The sequence below is a fragment of the Mustela putorius genome, unplaced genomic scaffold (assembly GCF_011764305.1).
Source record: "Mustela putorius furo isolate JIRA1106 unplaced genomic scaffold, ASM1176430v1.1 tig00003983_pilon_pilon_pilon, whole genome shotgun sequence".
NCBI lineage: Eukaryota > Metazoa > Chordata > Mammalia > Carnivora > Mustelidae > Mustela > Mustela putorius.
Genome location: NW_025422123.1, coordinates 5811695 through 5836229, shown reverse-complemented (window position 1 = coordinate 5836229; position 24535 = coordinate 5811695). Strand labels below are relative to the sequence as shown.

Sequence of the window (24535 nt, the reverse complement as noted above, 5' to 3'; positions counted from 1 at the left end):
TTGATGGGTAACATTCAGGTAACTTGTATCTTCAGAGCACATACTCTAAGTGTGGTAGGAAAAGAGGAGCACAGGAACCCTGTTGCACTTTCTGAATAACAGAAACCTCACCTTCAGTGTTCATTTTAAGGGCTGCCCTATCAAAGGAAGAGGGAGAAATTCAAAGGAGAAAAGAGAAGTTATTACAACATATGGCTCACAAAAATATTTTTCCAAGTTTCTATCTGTCAGCGGGGCTTGGAATAAGATGTTAGCTGACATTCAAGGCAAGAAGGATTGGAAGATAACATGATCAATAAAATCCCCTAAGACTTGTTTGTTCAGTGATTTCTCTTTCTTGTATATTATTGTAGTACTCATAAAGGGATTGGGGGTGGAGAATGTGTCCTGATCATTGTCACAATTTTATTAAATGATTATCATAAATCTAGTTACTCAACAAATACAGGCATCCTCCCATTTTTCAAAAAAAGAAAGAAAATAAAGAAAAATAGCCCTGTCATCATAATCTTCCAAGGAAGAAAAAGAAAGCACAATTATCCTAAACTAGAATTGTCATTATGCTAGAAGCAGAGGGGTGACAGGAAACACAAGGGTAAACCTGAAGAGTCAAAACCTTCCTGGAAGGGATGAGCCTGGTCCTGGAGAATGGCTCTTATTAGGCAATGAAGGTTAGGGGAGGCATTCCTGGCAGAGGGAGAGACACATTTAAACACACCGTGATTCTTCCAGAAGCCTGTGGGTGTTTCTGCATGGCTGGACCATACTGCGTGTGGAGACAGAATGGCAGAAGGGCCCAAGGGGTAGACAGGAGACCAGTTACCAGTTGCAACGGCGGCAGTGATTTTACTAAGTACTTTCTGTGTGCCCAGCAAACTGTATTCATTACTTTTTATGCTTACATTGATTTTTCAAGGATCAATGAGGAATTATAATCCCCACAGAGATCCAAAAAAAAGTGCAGTAAATTTACTTCATATCATCTATTTAGGGAGTGGGGGTTGCAAGAGGCAACTATAGGTTGTCTCCCAACTGTGGACGCCTAGCCGCAGGCCTTATCCTAAGAGCCCCCAGAACTCGCGAGAAGATTTTTAAAAGGCACATAAAGTAATCTGGAGGGGATGCTTTGGAGGAACTGGGGAGGCTGTCTATATAATCAACATCCCTTACACTATTGTTCAGGCCATGAATCACTCGCATTATTTCTCAGCTCTCACGGAAAGCTGATTTGTGGCATGAAACTAACAAGTTATAAGAACTAAAGACTTAAAAAAAAATTAGAACTCAGAATATTGAACCAACAGAAACATTTGTCTTCAGACTCAGAGATTATCAATCACATTAGAATTCCATTCAGTTTTCAGATTCTAGAAGTTGCGCGGTGACTTTCGCAGAAGGACCCAGGGAGCGGGCTGGGATGGGCGCTGAGAGGGGCAACAGCGCATGCTCACATTCAGGGCCGCCTCTGCTTCTTCGAGGGCGGGTTTGGCCGCCTCCAGCTTGGTCTCCGCTTTTACTTTCTCACTGTCAATTTCATCCACAATTTTTTGAGCTTTGTCTTTCACCTCCTGCACTTCGTTTTTCACTTTGGCTGAAGCCTGAGCACTTACCGTGACTTCTGCCAGTACCTGTTAAATTGAGAGGACACATGAGGGCAAATAGGTAGCTTCTGAGCAAAATGGACAGATTTGAGCAGTGAGAGAATATTTATTTGATATAACAGAAAACACAAATAATAATAATAAAAAAGAAAACACAAATAAGAGCAAATTTATTCCCTATGTATATTTTATATATATTCCCCAATCTATGTCTTAAGGTGTATTACAGTAACTCCTTTAAGCAGATTCTTGAGATCTTCTATGTTCTAAGCTTCCCTGAGGCTTACAAATATATATTTATTTATATATTTATATGCCAAATATATAAAATATGTAAATATAAAATTTTAAGCTTTCAGGAAAATGGCATTTTTATTCTATGTAATTTCTAGAAAATTAACACAGCTCAAGTATGTGTAATGGAAGAAAGTCAGAAACCATATCAAAGCCCAGGTAAGGAAAATAAAATAGGTTGTATTTGTTGAATGCCTATACAGCAGGACAATGCTAAGACCCTCTCCTATGCTATATCTCTCATTTCAGTAACTGACTAAGGTAATTACCCACTTAACCAACTGAGTGAGTGGAAGATGATGGTCACAGATCAAAAAATAGCATACATATATCCTTTTCAATTTGGGAGGAGTTTTTTTGTTTGTTTGTTTGTTTGTTTGTTTGTTTTTAACTCCACCAACAATTCCTCTTAGCTTTTTCCCTCCTTGACATAAACTTTAGATGAGACTTGGGCCATACTAGAAACGCTCATCATGCAGGAACCTCAAAGAGAAGATCAAATATAACTTAGAGAGAGGCAAACATTTCATAGATAAGTGAGAACAAAAAAGACAGACCGAGAGAAGAAAGAATAGTCTTAGACCAGGTAGGGGATATAATAATTTAGGTGTCTCTTGGTGTAAGTTAAACAAAAATACCTAATAGTCATTGTGAACGTTATCTCACTAGAAATAGTTTGTGATTTTATTTATTTATTTTTTTTAAAGATTTTATTTATTTATCAGAGAGAGAGGGAGAGAGACCAAGCACAGGCAGACAGAGTGGCAGGCAGAGGCAGAGGGAGAAGCAGGCTCCCAGCCAAGCAAGGAGCCGATGCGGGACTCGATCCCAGGATGCCGGGATCACGACCCAAGCTGAAGGCAGCTGCCCAACCAACTAAGCCACCCAGGCGTCCCAGTTTGTGATTTTATACATTATTTTTTTTAAGGTTTTATTTATTTATTTGAGAAAGAGAAAGAAAGAGAGAGAGGGAAAGAGAGCACAAGCAGGGGAAGGGGCAGAGAGGGAGAGAGAAGTAGACTACCCACAGAGCAGGAAGCCCAATGTGGGACTCGATTCCAGGGACCTAGGACCATAACCCAAGCCAAAGATGATGTCCCACCAACTGGGCCACCCAGACATCCCTCATTATACATTTTTAGAAATGTTTTTTTAAAAATATTTTATTTATTTATGTATTTGACAGACACAGAGATCACAAGTAGGCAGAGAGGCCGGCAGAGAGAGGGGGAAGCAGGCTCCCCCCTGAGCAGAGAGCCTGACTCGGGGCTTTATCCCAGGACTTTGGGATCATGACCTGAGCCCAAGGCAGATGCCCAACCACTAAGCCACCCAGGCACCCCTTTAGTAACATTTTTATAAACAATGCTTTTTAAAATGTGAACTACAATTCCTCACCACTGGTTATACAGTAAATGCCAACTCACTTCATCTGCTTTTACGGAAGCCACTGCCAGCTCCTTCTCCTTTATTGCGAGGTCCTGAGAGAGCTTAGCCACTGATTCACTCGCCTCCATGAGCTTATCCAGACCTTTACAAACACACACACACACATACATGCTTGCTTAGTATCTGAACAATCCTTCCTCAAATATTTGCTCAGTATTTACTACTTACAAGGAACTGTACCAGTATTGTAACAACCATAAGATAATTATTTATGGACAAATATGTATGTATGAGGACCATTGATTTTGACTATATCTCTGAGGGTTTTGACAGGGGGTGAAGAACACCATCTACCTAAATTTAAGGGAAGATCCCAAGGCCATATTGAGTAAGATTAACTTAGGACACGTTGTTGACAAAATTAGTCCTCTCCTTGGCTTTGCAAACATCATTTTTAATGATGTAAATATCATTTTTTTTTTGCCTTCAAATCACACTGCTGCTGTGACAAATGAACAGGTAATATAGTCACAGTCATGTGGTTCTCTTTGCTGTGAAAATGAAGACAGCTGCTAACACCTGCGCGACTGGCCCTGTGACTTTCAGTGCCATAGAGCACAATAACTGGATTTTCTCCCATTCCAACTGAGTTCTAGACAGTGGTGTGTGGGTGAGCATTTAGCACGAGTGTCTTGGGAGGAGGGGGGAGCACTCATCTATATGTTTTCCAATTTCCATGGTGTCAGTATTCCCACAAGGGCTGATCTGAAGTTACCAAGAGATTCCCAGTAGCACACCATTCATTATATGCCTATCATACTGATAGAATAGAAATAACCTCAACAACATTCATAGCAGTAAAATAGAATAAAAATAACTAAGATGTGATGAATTTTGAGTATTCTTGCCTTTTTCCTTTTTTTAAAGATTTTATTTATTTATTTGAGAGAGAGAGCATGGATGGGGAGGGAAGGCAGAGGCAGAGGGAGAAGCAGACTCCCCACTGAGTCGGAGCCTGACTCGGGGCTCAATCCCAGGACCCCGGAATCATGACCTGAGATGAAGGGAGATGCTTAACTGACTGAGTCATCCAGGCATCCCTGTTCTTGCCTTTTTCAAACATAATTTATTTGTTAGTTTATAGGATTTAATTTTTAATTAAAGATGTGCTATGTAACCAGATTATAAAATTTCTATGACTTAACAATCAACTGTAGAGGCTACAAGTAGTTCCAGCCCACCACTGATCATAGAGAATCATATGGAAAGCTACAAGAAGGTGAGCTATGAGAAAAACAAAGGATGGTTTCTTCCACGGTGTTTCCATCAGTGTAACTGCACAGATCTTGGAGATCTTGGAGCTATGGGATCATATTTTTTGCAGAAGAAGGGGGTCCAGGATTTTTGTACTTCTCTATGGAGTGTTTGGGCCATAATGCTTTCTTAACATATAATTTGTTCCAATTTATACTTTTTCTGCTTATATTACATGTACTGGACATAGAAATTCATTGTTCAGGTAAACTACCTCTTTTTGTTTTGATTTTCTTTTTCCTTTGTTAGAAATATGAGAACCATTAACATGGCAAACTTTATGCAAATCAAAACAAACTGTAATGAAACAAAAACTGAAATCATGGTCACTTCCCAAGAGCTGGATTTTCTCCATCTGCAGATAGTAACTCAGTGACAATGGGGCTCCTGGCCCAACAGCCTGAACCCAGAGTTGAAGGGGCGGGGAGAAAATGTTCAAGAGAGAAAACAGACTACCTCTGTTTATATTTTCTTCTCCTCGGAAGTTCCATTTTGTTTTGTTTTATTTTCTTTAAGATTTTATTTGTTTGAGAGGGAAAGCAAGCACAAGTAAGAGGAAGGGTAGAGGGAGAGGCAGATGCAGACTCCCCACTGAACATGGAGCCCAATATGGGAATCTATGACAGGACCTGAGATCATGACCTGATCGGAAGACAGATGCTTAACCAACGGAGTCACCCAGAAGCCCTTACCTGGAAGCTTCTCGACGAAGAAGCTTTGTTCTCAAAGAAGAAGCTTCTTCTTTTACCTAAAAGGCCCTAACAGTATCCCTCAAAATAACCTATACTAAGGGTAAAGTCAGTACTTTGTTTTCAAACACAATATAAACTAGTGTAATATATATAATATTATACACATTACACATATATGCATAATATGCATATTACATACATACAATAATATACACACATATGCAATATTACATATGTATTACATTATCATTTCATATTATATCATATTATATACACATATATACATTAAATATATTACATATTGTTTCCATATAATGTTGTGTTTCATCAGCCATGTTGGGAGTACTGACCATGGAATTTGGGAAATGTACAGATGAGTGTTCCCCCTTTCCCCCCAAAACCATATGATTCCAATATAGTCCATATATATGTATGCATAATCTGTGGATATATATATGGATTCCTATCAAGAAGCCCTTAAAAGATCCCATTCTGCTTACCAATATTCATGCGTTCAGCTTGTTCATTGATATGTTTCACCTTTTCAGTATAAACGTTCTTATAACCATTTATAAATGAGAGATAAGACTTGGGAGTCACGTGTGCTCTTCGGCGGTATCTGAAAATAGAACGTAAAGATGATCTTCATCTCTATCATTCTGATTATACCTAGAAAGCATCCTACGGACATTCTTCCCACTGTGGAATCAGTGTAATTCTGAAGGGTGATTCACTAGCGGGAGGGCAGGAACTGTGAATGGTCACACTTGATTCAAGTGTTCAACTCACTGTGGCTTTAGTACAGTAATTCTATTTAATGGCAGAATTAAATAAAAGGAATAATTTTATACAGGAGAAACTCAAGTCAAAGAAGAGCTCCTCACATACTATAAAATAATTTTATCTTTTAATTAATTTTTCACTTTTGGAGTTCTGAAGTTTTTTTTTTTTGTTTTTTTTTTAAGATTTTATCTACCTATTTGACAGACAGAGATCACAAGTAGGCAGAGAGACAGGCAGTGAGAGAGGGGAAAGCTGGCTCCTCCCTGAGCAGAAAGTCCGATGTGGGGCTCGATCCCAGGACCCTGAGACTATGACCTGAGCTGAAAGCAGAAGCTTCAACCCACTGAACCACCCAGGCACCCCTGAAGACTATTAACATTAAAAAAATTTTAAGGACTCAGGCATATATGTGACTAGCACTTAAGCATTTGATAAATAGCACATTCAGAATAAACTTCCCCAACCTAAAAGGATATGAGAATTTTGGAAAATATACCAAATTTTTCAAAAATAAAGACACAGTTTTTTGTAGCTGTAAGAAGGTAAAACTTTCCACAGATGACAGTGGCAGAAGGAGTTCAAGTTAAATGGAAGGAAAATCTTGCTAAGCGTAAAAATATGCATGGGTCCATCAAGAGGATCTGGAGGGTGGTTATCCAGAACTAGTTAAGAGGGGGCTTTCTGGGGATAGAGTCCAGGATAAACATCCTTTTACGAGATAGGAACCTCTAAGTGTTACTTAGACTCTCTAGCTGGAAAAATTCCTTCTGGCAGGTTCATTGCCTCCAGAAGCCCAACGATTATTTTGGTCCACCTTTATTCTATCTATCAAATTCCATCTATCAAATGTACACAGTGGCTATCATGCTTTGGGAAGGGAAGAAGTTGTATTTTTGAACTGCTGACAACAGTTTTCACGTGTGAACACCATTGCTACTTTTAGCCAATGGACTCTCCTGCAGTTAATTAAAATTATTTGGCACAAAAACATTGCTAAGACTAAGAAGTTCAAACACAAAACCCAAATGTCCCTTAACATCAGGCAATAGTGAAACTTTAAAACAGTGTACTTCTTTAATTAAAATAAACAATGCATTTGAGTAGGAAACTAATTTTAAACAATTTATCGGGAATTAGTTAAGTCATTTCATAAGCAAAGGAAATAAAGTGATTCATTAAGCATCTGCTCCTTTGAAGCCTGGAGGGAAAGAGGTGCTTAAGTATGGACACTAGCTCTTCTTGAAGTCTCATTGATTAATCCTGATTTCAATACATAATCATTAGAAAATCAAAGCCAGGAAAAAAAAAATCTAAGTGCAGCTGGGACCTTGTACACACTCAGTCTGGCTGCTGACAGAATTCCTCTCTGGAGTGAACTCTGGTGCTGCAGTCAGACCTCAGGGAAAGCCACTCACCGTTGGAAATAATTTTCACAGCTTTCGGAGACCATGTCATGGAAGAGGCCCATTGTCTCTACAACCTGTCTTTTAGTGTCACTGGAGCAGACAATATTATAGCCTGAAAGGAAATAGGAGGCCACTGCAATCAAGGCCTCCTTCGGCCAGCGACTAAACCAGTCCATGGTGCAACCTGATATCAAGCCAGGAAATTTCAAAGAACGGGCTCGGAACTTCTCACCAACCTGTTGACAACAAAGTCAGAAAGCGTCAGACATACACAGTGATGATGATTCCGCTCAAGAGAGGCTTAGGTATTCAGAGCCAACGGTGTGACATCACAATTAAAAAAAAATCTTATGCTGCATTAATATATCAATGAAATGTTCAGATGAAGGGAAGTAGTATTTCCACACCGTTGCTCCACACCATTCCCTGACGTTAAGACTAGATCTGGCATTACTGGGTTGGATTGTAAAAGTTACCTTTATGAGGAAAGTGACTAAGACTCTTCTAAAGAAAGATGACCAGGACGGTGAAAGCCCTGGACACGAGGACAAGTGAGAATTGCAGAAGGGGTGGGAGGTGTTTGGTCCACAGAGGAAGCAACTTTGGGAATCTGCAAAAATTTTCTCTAAATATATGAGGAGCTAGGTATGGGGGGCAGGGAGGGATTGGATTCATTTTACAAGCCAAAACAGAATCACAGGGGGGAAAAAATAGACAAAATTCAATTCATCCCATAGAAGGCCTCTCCGGGAATTAGGCTATGTAAAAATTAAGCAGGCTGGCTTGTAAGTTAGTGAGACCCGCTGAGTAGAGCTGCGTGATATAGCCAGAATTGTGGAAGTGTTCTGTGTCTGTGCCATCCAGTATGGTGGCCACAAGCCACACGTAGTTACTGAGCACTTGAAATAGCACTAATGGGACTGAAGAATTGAATTTTTATTTTTACTTCATTTCAACTAATCAAAATTTAAATGGCCATACATGTTTATTAGCTACTACTGGATAATACAGTGTGCTAGGGATATTCAAACCTACATCAGGGACATTCTAGATCATATGTCTATATTGAAGGAAGAGATGGATAAGATCACCAAATTCCTTACAATTCAAGTGATCTATATCTCTAGGCAATTAATGGAAGTTGTAGGCTATGTAATAATATCTAATAAAATGAATATTTTAAATTATTACACTTTGGTATGAGATTGCCTCCCGCAGAGACTGGTAGTAATGAAGTGTTGATTTCAATTCAGTGTGACAAACGTTAGTTTCTGAGCAAACCATCTCATCAGAGAACGTAAACTATTAAGTGCATTTCAACAAATAATTCCTCCCACGTAAATATAAAGTAACAACTCACTGGAGAAAAGCAGAGAACAACATGCAAGTTCTTCCTTGATCTTGAAATGAAGTACTCATACAGATTATCGAAGGTAGGAGGGTGGCGAGGCATTTCCTTCTTCATCACTGATATCAGACCTTGGGTGATTTCATCCATCTCATCTCGTGCAAACAGATTGGAAATCTTTGAGAAACAGACAAGACTCGTACTTCGTAAGTTCCCCACACCAATTCCCCGCCCCCCACACGTTATGTTTTCTCATATTTTCTTTCTGCATCTCCACAGTCAGAATCCCTCATTTGCCAGAGATAACCAATAATGCAACTTGTTATTGGGCAGTTTAATCAGGAGGAAATTCTGTTGGTACCCTTTGCTTGATACCCTTTGCCCTTCTCCCCCACTCCCATCCCAGCAAGTTCCCCTCCCTCTGTCAACCACTGATCTATACTCTCTATCTAGGAGTTTTTTGTGTTTTAGATATCTCATATTTTATCTCATGCAGTATTTGCCTCTCTCTAACTTATTTCACTTAACTTACTACTCTGAAGTTCTACCCATGTGCTCATGAATGGCAAGATTATATTTTTTGTTGGGGCTAAATAGTATTCCACTGTGTGTGTGTTTGTGTGTGTGTGTGTGTGTATACACACATGCTATATCTTCTTTATCCTTTTATCCACTTATGGTATCTGGGTTGTTGTCATGCTTTGGCTACTGTAAATATTGCTACAATGAGCAAAGGGTGCATATATCTATTTGAATTAATGTCTTCATTTTCTTCAGCTAGCTACCCAGTAGTGGAATTGCTGGATCACACAGTGGTTCTATTTTTAACTTTTTGAGGCTCCTCCATACTGTTTTTCAAGTGATGTGAGGGCATCAGTTTGCATTCCTACTAACAGTGCATGAGGGTTCCCTTTTCTACACATCCTTATCAAAACTTCTTATTTCTTATCTTTTTGATAACAGCCATCCCGACAAGTGTGAGATGTTATTTTGCAGTGGTTTTGTTTTCCATTTTTCTGACAATTAATGATGCTGATCATTTTTTCATGTGCTTATTAGTCATCTGTATATTTTCTCTGGAAGAATATATATTCAGATCCTTTGATCTATAATCTATAGGATTATTTGGGGTTTTTTTTGTTGTTGAGTTGGAGGAGTTCTTTATATATTTTGAATATTAACCCCTTATCAGATATTCAACTTGCAAATATCTTCTCCCATTTAGTAGGTTACCTTTTAATTTTGTTGATGGTTACCTTCACTGTGCAGAAGAATTTTAGTTTTATATAATCCAATCTGTTTCTTTTTCCATTAGTTTCCCTTGCTTTTGGAGTCACATCCATAAAAACATTGCTAAGACCAATGTCAGAGAGCTTACCACATATGTTTTCTTTTAGGAGTTTTATGGTTTGGGGTCTTACCTTTTTAAGTCTTTAATCTATTTTGAGTTAATTTTTGTGCATGGTGTAAAGTAGTGGTACAGTTTCCTCCTTCTGCATGTGGCTGTCTAGTTTTTCCAACACCATTTATTGAAGAGATTATCCTTTTCTCATGGAAAAGGATATTCATGGCTCCTTTGTCATAAATTTATTGACCATATATATGTGGGTTTTTTCTGAGCTCTCTATTGTCTTGTTGATCTATGTTTCTATTTTTATGACAATACCACATTGTTTTGATTACTATAGCTTTGCAGTATAACTTAAAAATCGGAGATCGTGATATGTCCATCTTTGTTCTTTTTTCTCAAGATTGTTTGGCTATTGAGGGTCTTTCATGGTTCCATATAAATTTTAGAATTCTTTATTCTGTATCTGTGAAAAATGCCACTGGAATTTTGATGGCTATTGCACTGAATTTGTAGATGGCTTTGGATAGTATGGACATTTAAACAATATTAATTCTTCCAATCCATAAGCACAAATCACCTTTCCATGTAAAGGTCTTTTACCTCTTTGATTAAATTTATTTGTAGGTATTTTTTTTTATATAATTGTAAGTGGCATTGTTTACTTAATTTCTCTTTTGGATAGTTCATTATTAGTGCATAAAAATGCAACCAATTCCTGTATTTTATTCTTGTATCCTGAAACTTCACTGGATTTGTGTATTAGTTCTAACAGTCTTCTGGTGGAATCTTTAGGATTTTCTACATCTAAGAGCATGTCATTTGTAAATACTGACAGTATTACTTCTTCCTTTCCAACTTGGATGACTTTTATTTCATCTTCCCTAAGAAAAAGCTTCCTATTAAGTATGATATTAGCTGTGAGTTTGTCATATATGGTCTTTATAATTTTGAGGTATATTTCCTCTGTCCATTCCATACTATTGAGAGTTTTTCATCATAAATGGATGCTGAATTTTGTCAAATGCTTTTTTATGCATCTGTTGTGATGATATGGTTTTTATCTTTTATTTTGTTAATGTGATGTATTATGTTGATTGACGTGGATGTTGAACTATCCTCACAATCCTTGAGTAAACCCCACTTGATCACTGTGTATGATCCTTTTACTGTATTGTTGAATTCAGTTTGTTGTTTTATTGAGGATTTTTGCATCTACTTTCATCAGGAATATTGGCCTGTAATTCTCTTTTCTTCTGGTATCATTGTCTGGCTTTGCTATCAGGGTAAGTCTGTCCTTGTAGAGTAAGTTTGGAAGAGTGAGAATGAGTTCCCCCTCTTCAATTTTTTAGAAGAGTTTGAGAAGAATAGATACTCACTCTTATTTCAGTGTTTGGTGGAATTATCCAATAAAGCCCCTGGGCCTGGAATTTTGTTGGCAGATTTTTGATTACCGATTCAACATCCTCGTTAGTGATCAGTCTATTCAGAATGATTTCTTATTTCTTCATGATTTGGTCTGGGAAGATTATAAGTGTCTATAAATCCATCCATCTGGTATCCATTTCAAGTCAATCAAAGAAAGACAATTATCATATGATCTCCCTGATATGAGGAAGTTGAGAGGCAATGTTGGGGGCTTGGGGGGTAGGTAAGGAATAAATGAAACAAGATAGGATTGGGAGGGAGACAAACCATAAAAGACTCAAAAGCTCTTGAAACAAACTGAGGGCTGATGGGTGGGGAAGGAGAGATAGGATGGCTGGGTTATGGACATTGGGGAGGGTATGCGCTATGGTGAGTGCTGTGAAGTGTGTAAGCCTGATGATTCACAGACCTGTACCTCTGGGGCTAGTAATGCACTATAAGTTAATAAAAAAATTAAAAATTAATAAAAAAAAGAAATGTATCCATTTCTTCTAGGTTATCTAATTTGCTGACATAGAATGCTTTGCAGTAGTCTCTCTTGTATTGCTTTGATATTAATTGCAACTTCATCTCTTTTATTTCTGATTTTGAGTCCTCCCTCTTTATTTCCTGTTTAGTCTAGCTCAAGGTTTGTCCATTTTGCCTATCATTCCAAAGAACCAGCTCTTAGCTTCATTGATCTTTTCTATTGTCTTTTTAGTCTCTATTTATTTCCACTCTGATCTTTATTATTCCCTTACTTCTACTAACTTTGGGCTTTTTGTTTCATTTCCTAGTTCCTGTAGGTGCACAGTTAAATTCTCTATTTGAGATTTCTCATTTCTTGAGGTAAGGCTATATTGCCATGAACTTCCCTCTAAAAACCACTTTTACCACACTGCATGTTTTGGCATATCATATATGTTTTCATTTCTAGGTATTTTTTAATTTCTCCTTTGACTTCTTCTATGATCCAGTAATTATTCAGTAACATGTTGTTTAATCTCCACTTATCTGTAGTCTTTCCAGCTTTCTTCGTATAACTGACTTTTACTGTCATACAATTGTGGTCTAAAGAGATGCTTAATATGATCTCAATAGTCTTGAATTCATTAAGACTTATTTTGTGGCCTAACATGTGATCCATCCTTGAGAATGTTTCATGTGCACTTGAGAAGAGTGTTTTGGGATGGAACATCCTATATGTATATCTATTAAATCCACATGGTCTAGCTAATCATTTAAAGCGGGTATTTTCTAAATGATTTTCTATCTTGATGATTGCTCCATCGATTTAAGTGGGGTGTTAAAGTCCCCTACTATTGCATTGCTATCAGTTTCTCCTTCTAGATATATTAATACTTGTTTTATGTATTTTGGTGCTCTTATGTTTGGTTCATATACATTTATAGATGTTATATTCTCCTTTCTGGATGGACTCCTTTTCATTATATAGTGCCCTCTTTGTCTTTTATTACTATCTTTGTTTTAATGTCTGTTCTGTCTGATTTAAATACAGCTATACCAGCTATCTTTTCATTTCCATCTGCATGGACTATCTTCTGTCCCTTCACTGTCATTCTGTGTCCTTACTTCTGAAGTGGGTCCCCTGTAGGCAGCACATAGATGGGTTTTCTTTTTTTTTTTAATCCATTCAGCCACTCTTTGTCTTTGATTAGATAATTTAGTCCACTTGCATTTAAAGTAGTGTTTGATGGGTATGTAACCTAGTGCCATTTTGTTAACTGTTTTCTGGCTGCTTTCATTGTTCCTTTCTGTTCCTTTCTTCTTCTCTTTCTCTTATCCCTTCTGGTTTGACTACTTTCTTCAGTGTTACGTTTTGATTCCTTGCTCTTTTTCTTTAAAGCATTTACTCTAAGTTTATGCTTTGTCGATACTGCGAGGTTCACTTTATCATTTTATATATTTAACATTCTGTTTTAATTCGATAGAAACTTAAATTTCAACACAGTCCAAAATTCTTCAGTTTTACTACTTTCCCCCATGTTTTATGTTTTCAATGTCACACTTTACATCTTTTTATATCCCTTAACTGATTATTATGGTTTTAGTTAATTTTATCACCTTTACCTTTACTACCTTCATAGTAGTTTTAGTAATTTCTTAAGTGATTAACACATTCCCTTTATTATTTTTATCTTTTCCATACTATATTCCATAATATACCATAAATATAGTAAATACCATACCATAAATATAGTAAATCCATTTACTATATTTATCTTTTCCAGTGAGATTTATATTTTTCTGTGCTTTCTTGTTATTAATTAGTGCCATTTCTTTTTAGAAGTTCCTTTAACATTTCTTGTAAAGCTGGTTTAGTAGGGATGAACTCCTTTAGCTTTTACTAACCTGAAAAACTATTTATCTCTTTCAGTTCTGAATGATAACTTTCCTGGATAGAGTATTCTTTTTTTTTTTTTAATTTTATTTATTTATTTATTTGACAGACAGAGATCACAAGGAGGCAGAGAGGCAGGCAGAGAGAGAGAGGAAGAAGCAGGCTCCCTGCTGAGCAGAGAGCCCCAATGCGGGGCTCGATCCCAGGACCCTGGGATCATGACCCAAGCCGAAGGCAGAGGCTTTAACCCACTGAGCCACCCAGGCGCCCCCTGGATAGAGTATTCTTAATTGGAAGTATTTTTTTCCTTTTAGCACTTTGCATATATTGTGCCACTCACTTCTGGCCTGTAAGGTTTCTACTGGGAAATCAGCTGATAACTTTAAGGAATTTTCCCTTATATGTAACAATTTTTTCTCTTATTGCTTTTAAGATTCTCTCTTTATCTTCAACCTTTAACATTTTAATTATAATGTGTCCTAACATGAATCTCTTTAGGTTCATCTTATTTGGAACTCTAGGCTTCCTGGCCCTGGATGTCTGTTTCCTCCCCCAGGTTAGGAAAATTTTCAGCCACTATTTCTTCAAATAAGTTTTCTGTCCCCTTTTCTCTCTCTTCTCCTTTGGTGCCCCCATAATGCAACTTTTATTCAACTTGCTGTTGTCCCATATATCTCTTACATTATCTTCATTATTTTTTTTCTTTTTGCTGCCCTGATTTTCATTTCTTTGTCTTCCAGCTTGTTGATCTGTTTCACTTCTACCAGTCTGCTGTTGAACTCTTCCTGTGTATTATTTTTAGTTCAGTTATTGTAATTCTTCAGCTCTGTAACCTCTATTTGGTACTTTCTTATGTTGTTAATATCTTTATTAAAGTTCTCATTTTGTTCATCCATTCCCCTCGTGAGTTCAGTAAGCATCTTTATGATCATTAAGTTGAATCTTTTATCAGGTAGGTTACTTATCTCCTTGTCATCAAGGTCTTTTTCTGATGCTTTTGCTTTTCATTTGGAACATATTTCTCTGTTTCCTCATTTTGGTTGACTCTCTGTGTTTGTTTTTGTTTTCTCTGTGTTTGTTTCTATGAGACAAAACAGCTACCTCTCCCAGTCTTGAAGAAGTAGCCTTATGTAGGTGATGGAACTTCTCATTCAACATTGCCCTAGCTCTTGGTTGTCTGACAAAACTTTTTGATTGTCCAAACCACCTGATTTATTGTTGATATGCCCCTGTTGTTGAGGGTGCACCAAAACCAGTCAGTGTCCAAGGGGGAGGAATCTCATTTAGTACCTGGTTTCGGATTGATTGGAATGTAGACCCTCTGGCAACAGTTTTTAAACTGTGAAAATACATACAGTCCTGTTATGGCCACAGTCATAATGCCTGCTGTCCTCAGAATAGGAAATCTCTCCAAATCACAAAAGTTGGGGCTCCAGACAAGTATATAAACTCCTTCCCAGAAGGTCTTGTTGAACTATAGCAAGGCCAAGGGGTTGTGGAAGGATAGTGTCTTCCTGCTTACATTCCCTTTGAATGTCTTCTCAACCTTTAGATGTGTGGGAAACTGAAAGCCTGTCCCTCTTGTGGAAGCTTCAAGCTAAATATATAGGCTTTTTCACAGGAAGACTGGGGTTGTGTTACAGTCCCTCATCTGTGCAGTGTCCTGGGTGTGATGGTCTTCCAAGAACTGTCTTTACAAATGTTACATTCCTGTGGAGCTTAGGAATGTCAGTCCCCTTGGCTACCAGCATTAGGCAATCAAGTGGCATCCCCATGTAGATTGCCCATGCCTGCTGGCTTTAACTAGGCAGCTGGAGAATGTGTAAGAGGGGTACACTTGCCAGCTTCAGAAAAGCAGTAGGAAAAATGTTTTAACTGCATGCTTCCGTGGTCTTCAAGACTGCAGAGACTGAGTGCCTTGTCCGAGTGTATGCACCAGCTTTAAACTAGAGTGGAAGAATGTTTCCTCCTTTTGCACTTGCCAGCCCCAGCCAACAAAAGGGGGTGTCTCAACCTCCCAATGCTTGCTGACCTTACCTAGGGAACAGGTGAATTCCACATTAATGCTCACCTGCCCCAGCCAGTGAGCAAGGGATTGCTGCAACCCACGCTCTTCAACTTCAACAAGGTGGCAGAATAGTACTGAACACTCACTCACCCCAGCCTGTTTTAGTATGGTGACAGTAGGGTGCTTTGTCCCAGCTTTCTCACTTGTGCAAGAAGGGTAGGTAGAAAGTGCAAAACTGGCATCCACCAGCAACTTCCATCTCTGGGGAGAGTTTCACCTGTCCACCTCCATTTTGCAGATTAGCAAATGATTCTTCACATATGATCTAGGCACTTTGAAAGTGCTGGGGTTTTTGTTTGTTGGTTGGTTTGCTTGTTTGTTTTGCTGGGTCTTTATATGGTCTTTTCCATATAAGACTATATAGAAATCCATCAGTAGTGAATCTCAGTTTCTTATAGCATTTTGGGTCATTGAATGTCAACCCCAGTGGTTTTCTTTTCTTTTTTTCTATTCTTCCCCCCATTGGTATTCTAAGCCAGACATTTCGGGGGCTTTTCTCTCTGGTGTATATTCCAGGTGTTGGGGTGCCTGATGTGAGGCACCAACCCGTCACTCCTCCAAATTTGTGAGAGCCCTCCCTACTGCACATCACTATGATAAGGGTGAAGTCTTTGGCAAGACTGTGTCTCCGCCTCTCCTACCTATCTTCATGTGGGTTTCTTATCCTTTGATGTGGAGAAGCAGCTTATCTAGTTTTCAGATCTTTTTCAGAGGGAAATAATCCATATGTAGATGTAGATTTGGTGTTTCCATGGGAGGAGGTAAACTCAGGATTTTCCTATGCCACCATCTTACAGAAGTCCTCTCTGAGGGAGTTAAGGAGCTCAGGCAGCAGCAAGCATTGATAGACACCATGGGGCAAGGAAGAGTTAACACAGTGGGTCCAACTTTGAGAAGCATATGTTTGGATGGCTAGCACTAGGCCACCCTCTGAGAACTTGGTTTTTGAATGTCTTCTCTATTACTAATTGAAAAGGCTTTTCTGTGCCTGGGCTCTTAATACAAACATTGTGATACATGGTGAGCATCTGCTTTCCTTCTGGGAGTCTGGAATTTTGGCAGCTGTGTCTAGGCAGGGAGAAATAACCAGACCAGACCCTGATAAAACTGTTGAACTCTGAATCTCCCACAGGCTTTCCTGAGTGGAAACACAGTGCATAAGTGACTGCATTTCACCACTGGAGGGGACTCACATCCAGTATCACCTTTTTGATGAGAACATACGAAGCATGAATTTCTCCAGATTTCACCTGATGTGCCTTTTTCTGCATTGATGTGGCTGTGAATCCTTGCTGTGCTGCTGTCATAAATCTTAGGAGTACAACTGTCTGCTGAGTCCCGTGAGTCCTTCTAATGAAGCACAAAGCATGTGAGTGGTCATGGGAGCGTTGACAAAGGTGGTGTCAGAAGAGATGACACAAACATCTACTTAGAGCTGGCAGAACTCTTTCATCTCTTTTATACTCCTGACTCTCAGATACATTCTGTGATTCTTCTAAAATAAATTACAGGACCAAATAGAAGACTGACAAAATAAGTAAGCAATCATATTTAAAATGGAACAATGCATACAAAAAAAAAAAAACCTGGAGGTGGGCAGCATAAATTTCACAGGTTGTTTTAAACAAAATCTAGTATGTCATATACATGAATCCTTTCTAAAATGAAAAATGTATGTTAAGTGGCCTCGCTTATGAAGGGTTGCTGCTTTTTCTGTTCAAATATAATTTACATTTTTAAAAAATAGGAGCTTTTTCTCTCCTTTTGAGACCTACCTCCCCTGAAGATAACAGGTTGTTAAGATATTCCAGAAATGCCTCGTCTTTTATTTCATTGTCAGTAAAGATGAAGGTGATACCTTTTCCATCAGCACCAGCAACTTTGTACAGATATTTTAAATCATCTGTTAGATTATTCACATTATAAGACCTAAAAAAGGTGGTAGGAAATTTAAAATTAAAAATTTTATATACATATATAGTCATAAGTGTTTCAAAAGACAATATAACCCATGATAATAAGAGTATACTCTGCACCTGCTCCAAGAAGTATTAAATAAGCTTAGCTGCTAAAAAAAAAAAAAAAAACCACAGAGGTTCGAGTGAAATAGTTGTATGTTATCATTCAAAGCAAGAATGTTTTATTTAACTTGAGAAGGGAGAAATGGGAATTTACTAGAAGTGACTCATGAAGAGTAATTAAAAATTCAGATATGAACTTTATTCTCAGCAAGCTGACAGTCTTCCACAACAGATTTTGTCCCAAGTGAATATATGTAAAATATTTAAAACTAATCTGAAACTTGGATGAGTGTGGATTGGTAAGAAAGTCAAGATAAATTATAAATAAAATTAGTGATAAATTATATATAGTGGTAATTTGTGTATCTCATTAAGTGGCTAAATACAGAGACAGCCTACAGAAGAATATGCATATGCAATGTGATATAAATAATTGAAATGTTACAATTATGTAGTTACAGATTATGACAAGAAGATCTTAGTCTTTTTTTTTCTGTTTACTCTGTTTCCTGTTGAATGTACATGCTCTTGGAGATGAGGTGATGTGCAGAAATAAAGCAGACATTTTCTGAAGTGTTGTGCATAAATCCTCATGAGTAAATCAACAACACAGACATCTTCACTTGAAGGAGGTTGTACAGTGCAGGTCACAGGGAGTTTAGTGTAAGCCATAGGGTCTAGCGGAAAGACTACCAGCATTCGAACCAGAAGGACCTGCGTTCAAATCCCTATTCTGCAGCTTTGGAAATGTTCCTTTACATTTCTCAGCTTCTGTTTCCTCCTCTGCAAAATGAAGATAGTACCTGTTTGTAAAGACTGTTGTGGGCATTAGAGATGATTTGGCTTAAGTGCACTCGAATGAATAAAGAGCTGATTTTAAAGTAGGAGAAGCAGCTACCCCCTTCTGAGGAACACTACAGTAACATGTCTTGCAGACTTGGGCAAGAGGAACTCCACTGAAAGGAGAATATATATGTCTTTTAAAATAATTGCCAAGCAGGGGCGGACATTCGCTAGGAGAAATTGGTAAGATGGCTTGCTGAGATGTAGTTTGGTTTCTGGAAACTACTCTGGACTTTTTCCTCCCCGCCTTGCCTTTTCTGCTCATTCTCCATTGCAAGCAAGTCCCCTTCCTCTATGTTGGGAGACCCCAGCATTCTTCCCTCAGTCATCTTTTCTTCTAGCCACACACCCTACTCGTACTCCTTATTACCTTGTATGTGTTCTCTCCAGTGAGCCATCTGTGCTGACATTTCCAGGACCCACTCCTGAACTCCACACCCATGAACTGCATGTGCTCAAACATTTCACTCTCCCCATGTACTGACTGAATTCTCCTTTTACCCGCCCACCCCTCCAAAACTGTTACTTTGTTCAACAGATAGTTTTACGGTGGTGTCAGTTAAAAGTACCCACTTGATAGTAAAGGTAGATAAGACAAAGGTTACGATGGTCCATCCGCAGGTTGCTTACAGCCCAGTGAAAGAGACAGAGGACCGAACAAGCATTTTTAGAGTGCAGTGTGATAAATACCACTAGAGAGACTAGGTGTGTCCTTCTAGACCTTATTTCCTCTTCTTTACCCCGTATCCAATCAGTTACTAAGTCCTACCAATATACTAGGTACTATGAGGTCCTACTTCAAATTTCCCCTCTGATTCCACTCTACTCCCATCTTCCCTGCCATTTTAAAATGTTTTCAGGATTTGTTTCGTCAGGTATGGTAAGAGACACAGACATGGAAAGGACTGCCACGAAGGAAGAAGCTTAAACTCACAGACACCAAGAAACAGGAGGGGATATTCCACACCACATAGGGCTGCCTGGGGAAGCACCAGGGTCAGTCAGGAGGTGGCAGGAGTGAAAGGAACCATGGGCAACATGGCCTTAACTGTGGTTTCCATGAGAAAGCCAAAGGTAGGCAGGCTAAGCAGATTTAGGACTGGCTTGTTTGAATCATTTCAATGGACTCTGGGGCACCGATGCTGTCCCTAGTTACTGGTCCTTGACTCTGGGGTGATTAGGGCTGAGCAATACTGCTTCCTGGCAGAGAATGCCAGATAGATGGGGTGGTTCCGAGTAGGACCTCTGGACTGGTTGGTTTACCTATGGAAGGCACAGTACTGGAACAAGTCATTAGCTGTCTCAAAGAACTGGCTTGCCCTGGGAGGGGCAGTCAGCAAGACCCCAGTTCCAGAGCATCAAGAAAAAAGAAAACAAGAAAATACAGTCAACACTCTGGTAAACTGGAGGACTGTATGTCTCACCTTAGGAGGCATGTTGTTCAGACCCAGCCACCTGGGAATGTAGGCACAGTGTTGCCAGATCTTCCAACTGTGTGAAGAGAAGTCCGAAATCCATTTTTTATGTGAAATCTCTCAATTTTTAAATGTTGACAGCTGATTTATCTCTAGATATTTAATGCTTTATATTTTTTTAACTGCTCTTATCATTTGTACCTTACTAATTTTTTTTATCTATTTGGCAGCAGAGTAGTTTGTATAAATTAGTAATTTAAAAAGTGACCTAAAGTTTAGAAGGAACTACAAAAGGCCAAATGTTCAAGACAATCCTGAAGAACAACAAAATTGTTCAAAATATATTAAAACTACAGTAATTAAAACAGTTGTAATAGTACAAAGATAGATAAATCAGTGGAATAGACTGTAATCAAAGACGTGATCAGTTGATTGATGGGGAAGCAAAGACACTGAAATGTGTCGGGAAGAACATGACCTTGTCAATAATGGAGTTGAGAGTGATTGTATATCTATATCTTAACTCTTACCTCAGACTTTATAAGAAAATAAATTCTAGGTGGGTTATAGTTCTAAATGTAGAAAGAGCACATTTTGTTTGTAAATATGAAGGAAATCACAGGAGATATCTTCATAGGTAAACAAAGGTAAACAAATATTTTTTAACAGAATACAAAGAACACTAAAAGAAAAAAAATTTGGTAACTTAAGTTGGCTAATTGAACGTAATAAAAAATGTAATTTAGACATAAAAACACAATAATAATAATAATAATAATAATAAAAGTAAGATCAGATCTACCAAGGGGTACGTGAGTAGCTCAGGTGGTTAAGAATCTGCCTTCAGCTCAGGTCATTATCTCAGGGTTCTGGGATCGAGTTCCAAGTGGGAGCTTCCAGCTCAGCCGGGAGTCTCCTTCTCCCTCTCCATCTGCTCCTCCCCCCACTCATGCAGACGTGTGAGTGTGCTCTCTCGCTCACTCTCAAATAAATACATAAAATCTTAAAAAAAAAAAAGTAAGATCCGCCAGGAGTGAAAAGGCAAGCCAATGACTTGGAGAAGATACATGCAATATACATTCTGACAACAGAATTAGATCTAAAACATATAAAGAACTCCCAAAAATCAGTAAGAGAAAGAATCACATCCTAACTGGGAAAAAAAATAAGCAAAGGACATAACACAGATCTGTCCAAACAGCCAGTAAGTTCTGAAAATGGGTTCAACATGAGCCATGGGAAACGCAAACAGAAGGCACCGAGACATAGCACTACACATCCACCAGCACTGCTCAAGCGAGAAAGACTCACGGTGCCGAAAGCGCTCCCGGATGCAGAGCAACTGAAACCCTCATGAACCGCTGGTGGAAGTGTAGGTGGAACTACTGTGGAAAACAACTCCTCAGGGGAACGAACACTAAATATATGTCCACTCCACACCCAGCCGTTCTATCTCCAGAACTGTACTCATGGGCAAGAACACTCCTTACAGCTCTACTTGCCAAAAAATCCCCACATATGTTTATCAATAGCACAACAGGTAACAAATTGTGGTAAAATGTGAGAAAGTGGAGGTCTGTCCAGCAACAAGAATGAACAAACCACGGGTACATGCAGTACCATGGACGAAAGCCCCAAACACTATACAGGCAATAGAAACCAGACCCAAGAGTCGATTGCATAGCATTTGATAGATAGAAAGCTCAAGAATGGGGGCACCTGGGTGGCTCAGTGGGTTAAGCCTCTGCCTTCCGCTCAGGTCATGGTCTCAGGGTCCTGGGATCGAGTCCCACATCAGGCTCTCTGCTCTGCAGGGAGCCTGCTTCCTCCTCTCTCAGCCTGCCTCTCTGCCTACTTGTGATCTCTGTCTGTCAAATAAATAAATAAAATCTTAAAAAAAAAAAAAGAAAGAAAGCTCAAGAATAGGTAAAACTAAGTAGGTTTAGAAGTCAGAGTATGATTAACCTTAAGAGAGTAATGACTGGACAACCCTTGAGGGGTACTGCTGATATTTTAGTTCTTCATCTGTAGACTAACAACTGAGGTGTACATACTTTGTGACACCCAAGATTTGCATACATTTCCTTAAATAAGTTATACTTAAATAAAAAGTTAATTTAAAAGATACACCAAATTGTCATATTTTTCAAGTGAACATTTTATTTCAGAGAAATTAATTATAGAAAAATATATTTCTGGGTTTTGTTTCACCTTACCTGGTTAATGTAATCTGAAATATTTGATATCCAGCTATAAAAGAGGCCAATCTCGAAAGACTTTGTTTTCCTGAACCACCAACACCCACCAGCAACGCATTTCCACAGGATGTTCGAACTATTCGTGAAATCTGTTTGGGAATAAAACGGTATGTATTTACAAATAGAATTCAACTGTTCACATCTTCTTGCCCTACATGAGTCGAAATTTTGAAGGTACGTGTGCAGACTACATTGGACTTTTTCCTTTAATGGTTTATGTCAGTTTTTTAGTTATGCCTCCTACTGATTTAGTCAACTCAAATTCTTTCCTTGCCTGTCATGAAAGAGAGAACAAATTGGCTTTCCTACCTCCTATTTCAAAGCCACTTTCTCCGTGCGTGTGTGTGTGTGTGTAATTTTGAATTTTATTATTTTCGGACACAAAGCATGATGGAGCTACTCTTCCCAATCCACAGAAAGGTTTGGATTATCCGCTTATTGTTCAGTCTAACACACTAACCTAGATAGACACCCTGCTCTACAATGAATATTACCTCTATTGTATCTCTGCCAATGAAAAAAATTTTAAGTACCCAAATTCTACTTACAAGAAAGGCAGGAAGGCATTTGTAGAAAACGACTTAGACTAGTCTTGTGTTGCTTTTCTATGGCTGATTTCCTTGATAAGGATAAGATTGGAATTGTGGCTCACATCTTACGCAGGCCATTGAAGACATTGCTAAAAAACTGCCTTTTACATTAATGCCACTGATTAAGATGAAAGTCTAGTTGGATCACTAATTTCATTATCATACTAAAAAGCTTTTTTTTTAAATGGAAATTTGACAGATGGCAGATAGTAACACGGTGGTATGTATTAATTCTATCATTATATTTTTTAATATGTTAACCACTTGGGGGGTCCAATTCTATCATTATATTTTTTAATATGTTAACCAGGCCTCCGAGACCTTGTCACAGCGAGTACGCAATAGTTACTTGTGACGTGGATAGATGTAAAACAGCCCTAGGACATCTGGAAATTCACCAACTTTGGGGAAGACAAAGTATAATAAACACAGAATAAACTGCCTCTTTATCAAACCTCCTGACACTGTGTTCAGACTTCCTGTAGAAACTCCTTTTCGATCTACACATGATACAAACGGCTCCTTTGGGTGTCGTTATCTAATTGGTTTCTGTTTTTATACCAGTCCTGTGCTCCCACCTTACTCTTTCCTCATCAGTTTGCCCATGATCTGTAAGCCAATCATGAAATTGACATTTTTAAAAGCATCAACTTTTCCGCTACAGGGAAGGGAACAGGATTCCCATTATACCAAAATAAAAATTGGACTACATATTCACAGGGTTCTCTAGCTTACTTTCTAGAAAGGAAAAACTCTGGACATGTCAAAAGCTCTGAATACAAAAACCCATCAATTTGTCCTTGAAAATCATCTGCTGTCATGTAGATGGATTCAGCTAAGGGGTTTCTGATTAAGCCTTTGTTTTCTGAGACAGTGAACAACCCAACCTACAGACATTCTTCTATACTCTGCCTGAAATTACTTATTTCTTCTATCAAAACATCTGTCTGTGCAATTTACCCAGTTTTTATATGATCATATATCATATAATATATATGATATATTGATACATATATCAACAAATAGTCAATAGTTAGAACCTTAATAAGATGAGTCATTGCATCTTTAAAAAACACTAGATCAAGAGATGTTCCTCTAATGATTTCATTGAACTGTCTCTGGTAGAACTGGAGTTTTTCAGACAGGAAGTCAAAGGATGGGACCTGTGGGTACAGAGAGAGAAAAAAATATTTAAGAGCTCAAATCTATGAAATCACCAATTGTAAAGGCTCTTAAAAGTAATTCTAATTTTTTAAAAAACCTAATGGAGAGGTGGATTGGTGTCTCAGTTAGGTTAGGTTAAGTGCCAACTCTTGGTTTCAGCTCAGTTTGTGAACTCCAGTTGTGATCTCCAGTCGTGAGATCAACCCCTGCATCAGACTCTACACTCAGCGTA

The 24535-nt window shown here is 38.4% G+C and overlaps 1 protein-coding gene across 1 annotated transcript in view; it reads right to left on the bottom strand.

Annotated features, from left to right (window-relative positions):
* The window catches only part of DNAH8 (dynein axonemal heavy chain 8), a 365321-nt gene that overhangs the window by 115963 nt on the left and 224823 nt on the right, over positions 1-24535 (bottom strand). The window contains exons 62-69 of the mRNA XM_045071144.1: positions 24180-24302; positions 22508-22638; positions 17788-17941; positions 8840-9004; positions 7489-7715; positions 5791-5909; positions 3323-3426; positions 1452-1628 (exon numbers count right to left, since the gene is read on the bottom strand). Of these exons, the coding sequence (XP_044927079.1) occupies positions 1452-1628; positions 3323-3426; positions 5791-5909; positions 7489-7715; positions 8840-9004; positions 17788-17941; positions 22508-22638; positions 24180-24302 (1200 nt within the window). The remainder of the gene's footprint in view (positions 1-1451; positions 1629-3322; positions 3427-5790; positions 5910-7488; positions 7716-8839; positions 9005-17787; positions 17942-22507; positions 22639-24179; positions 24303-24535) is intronic.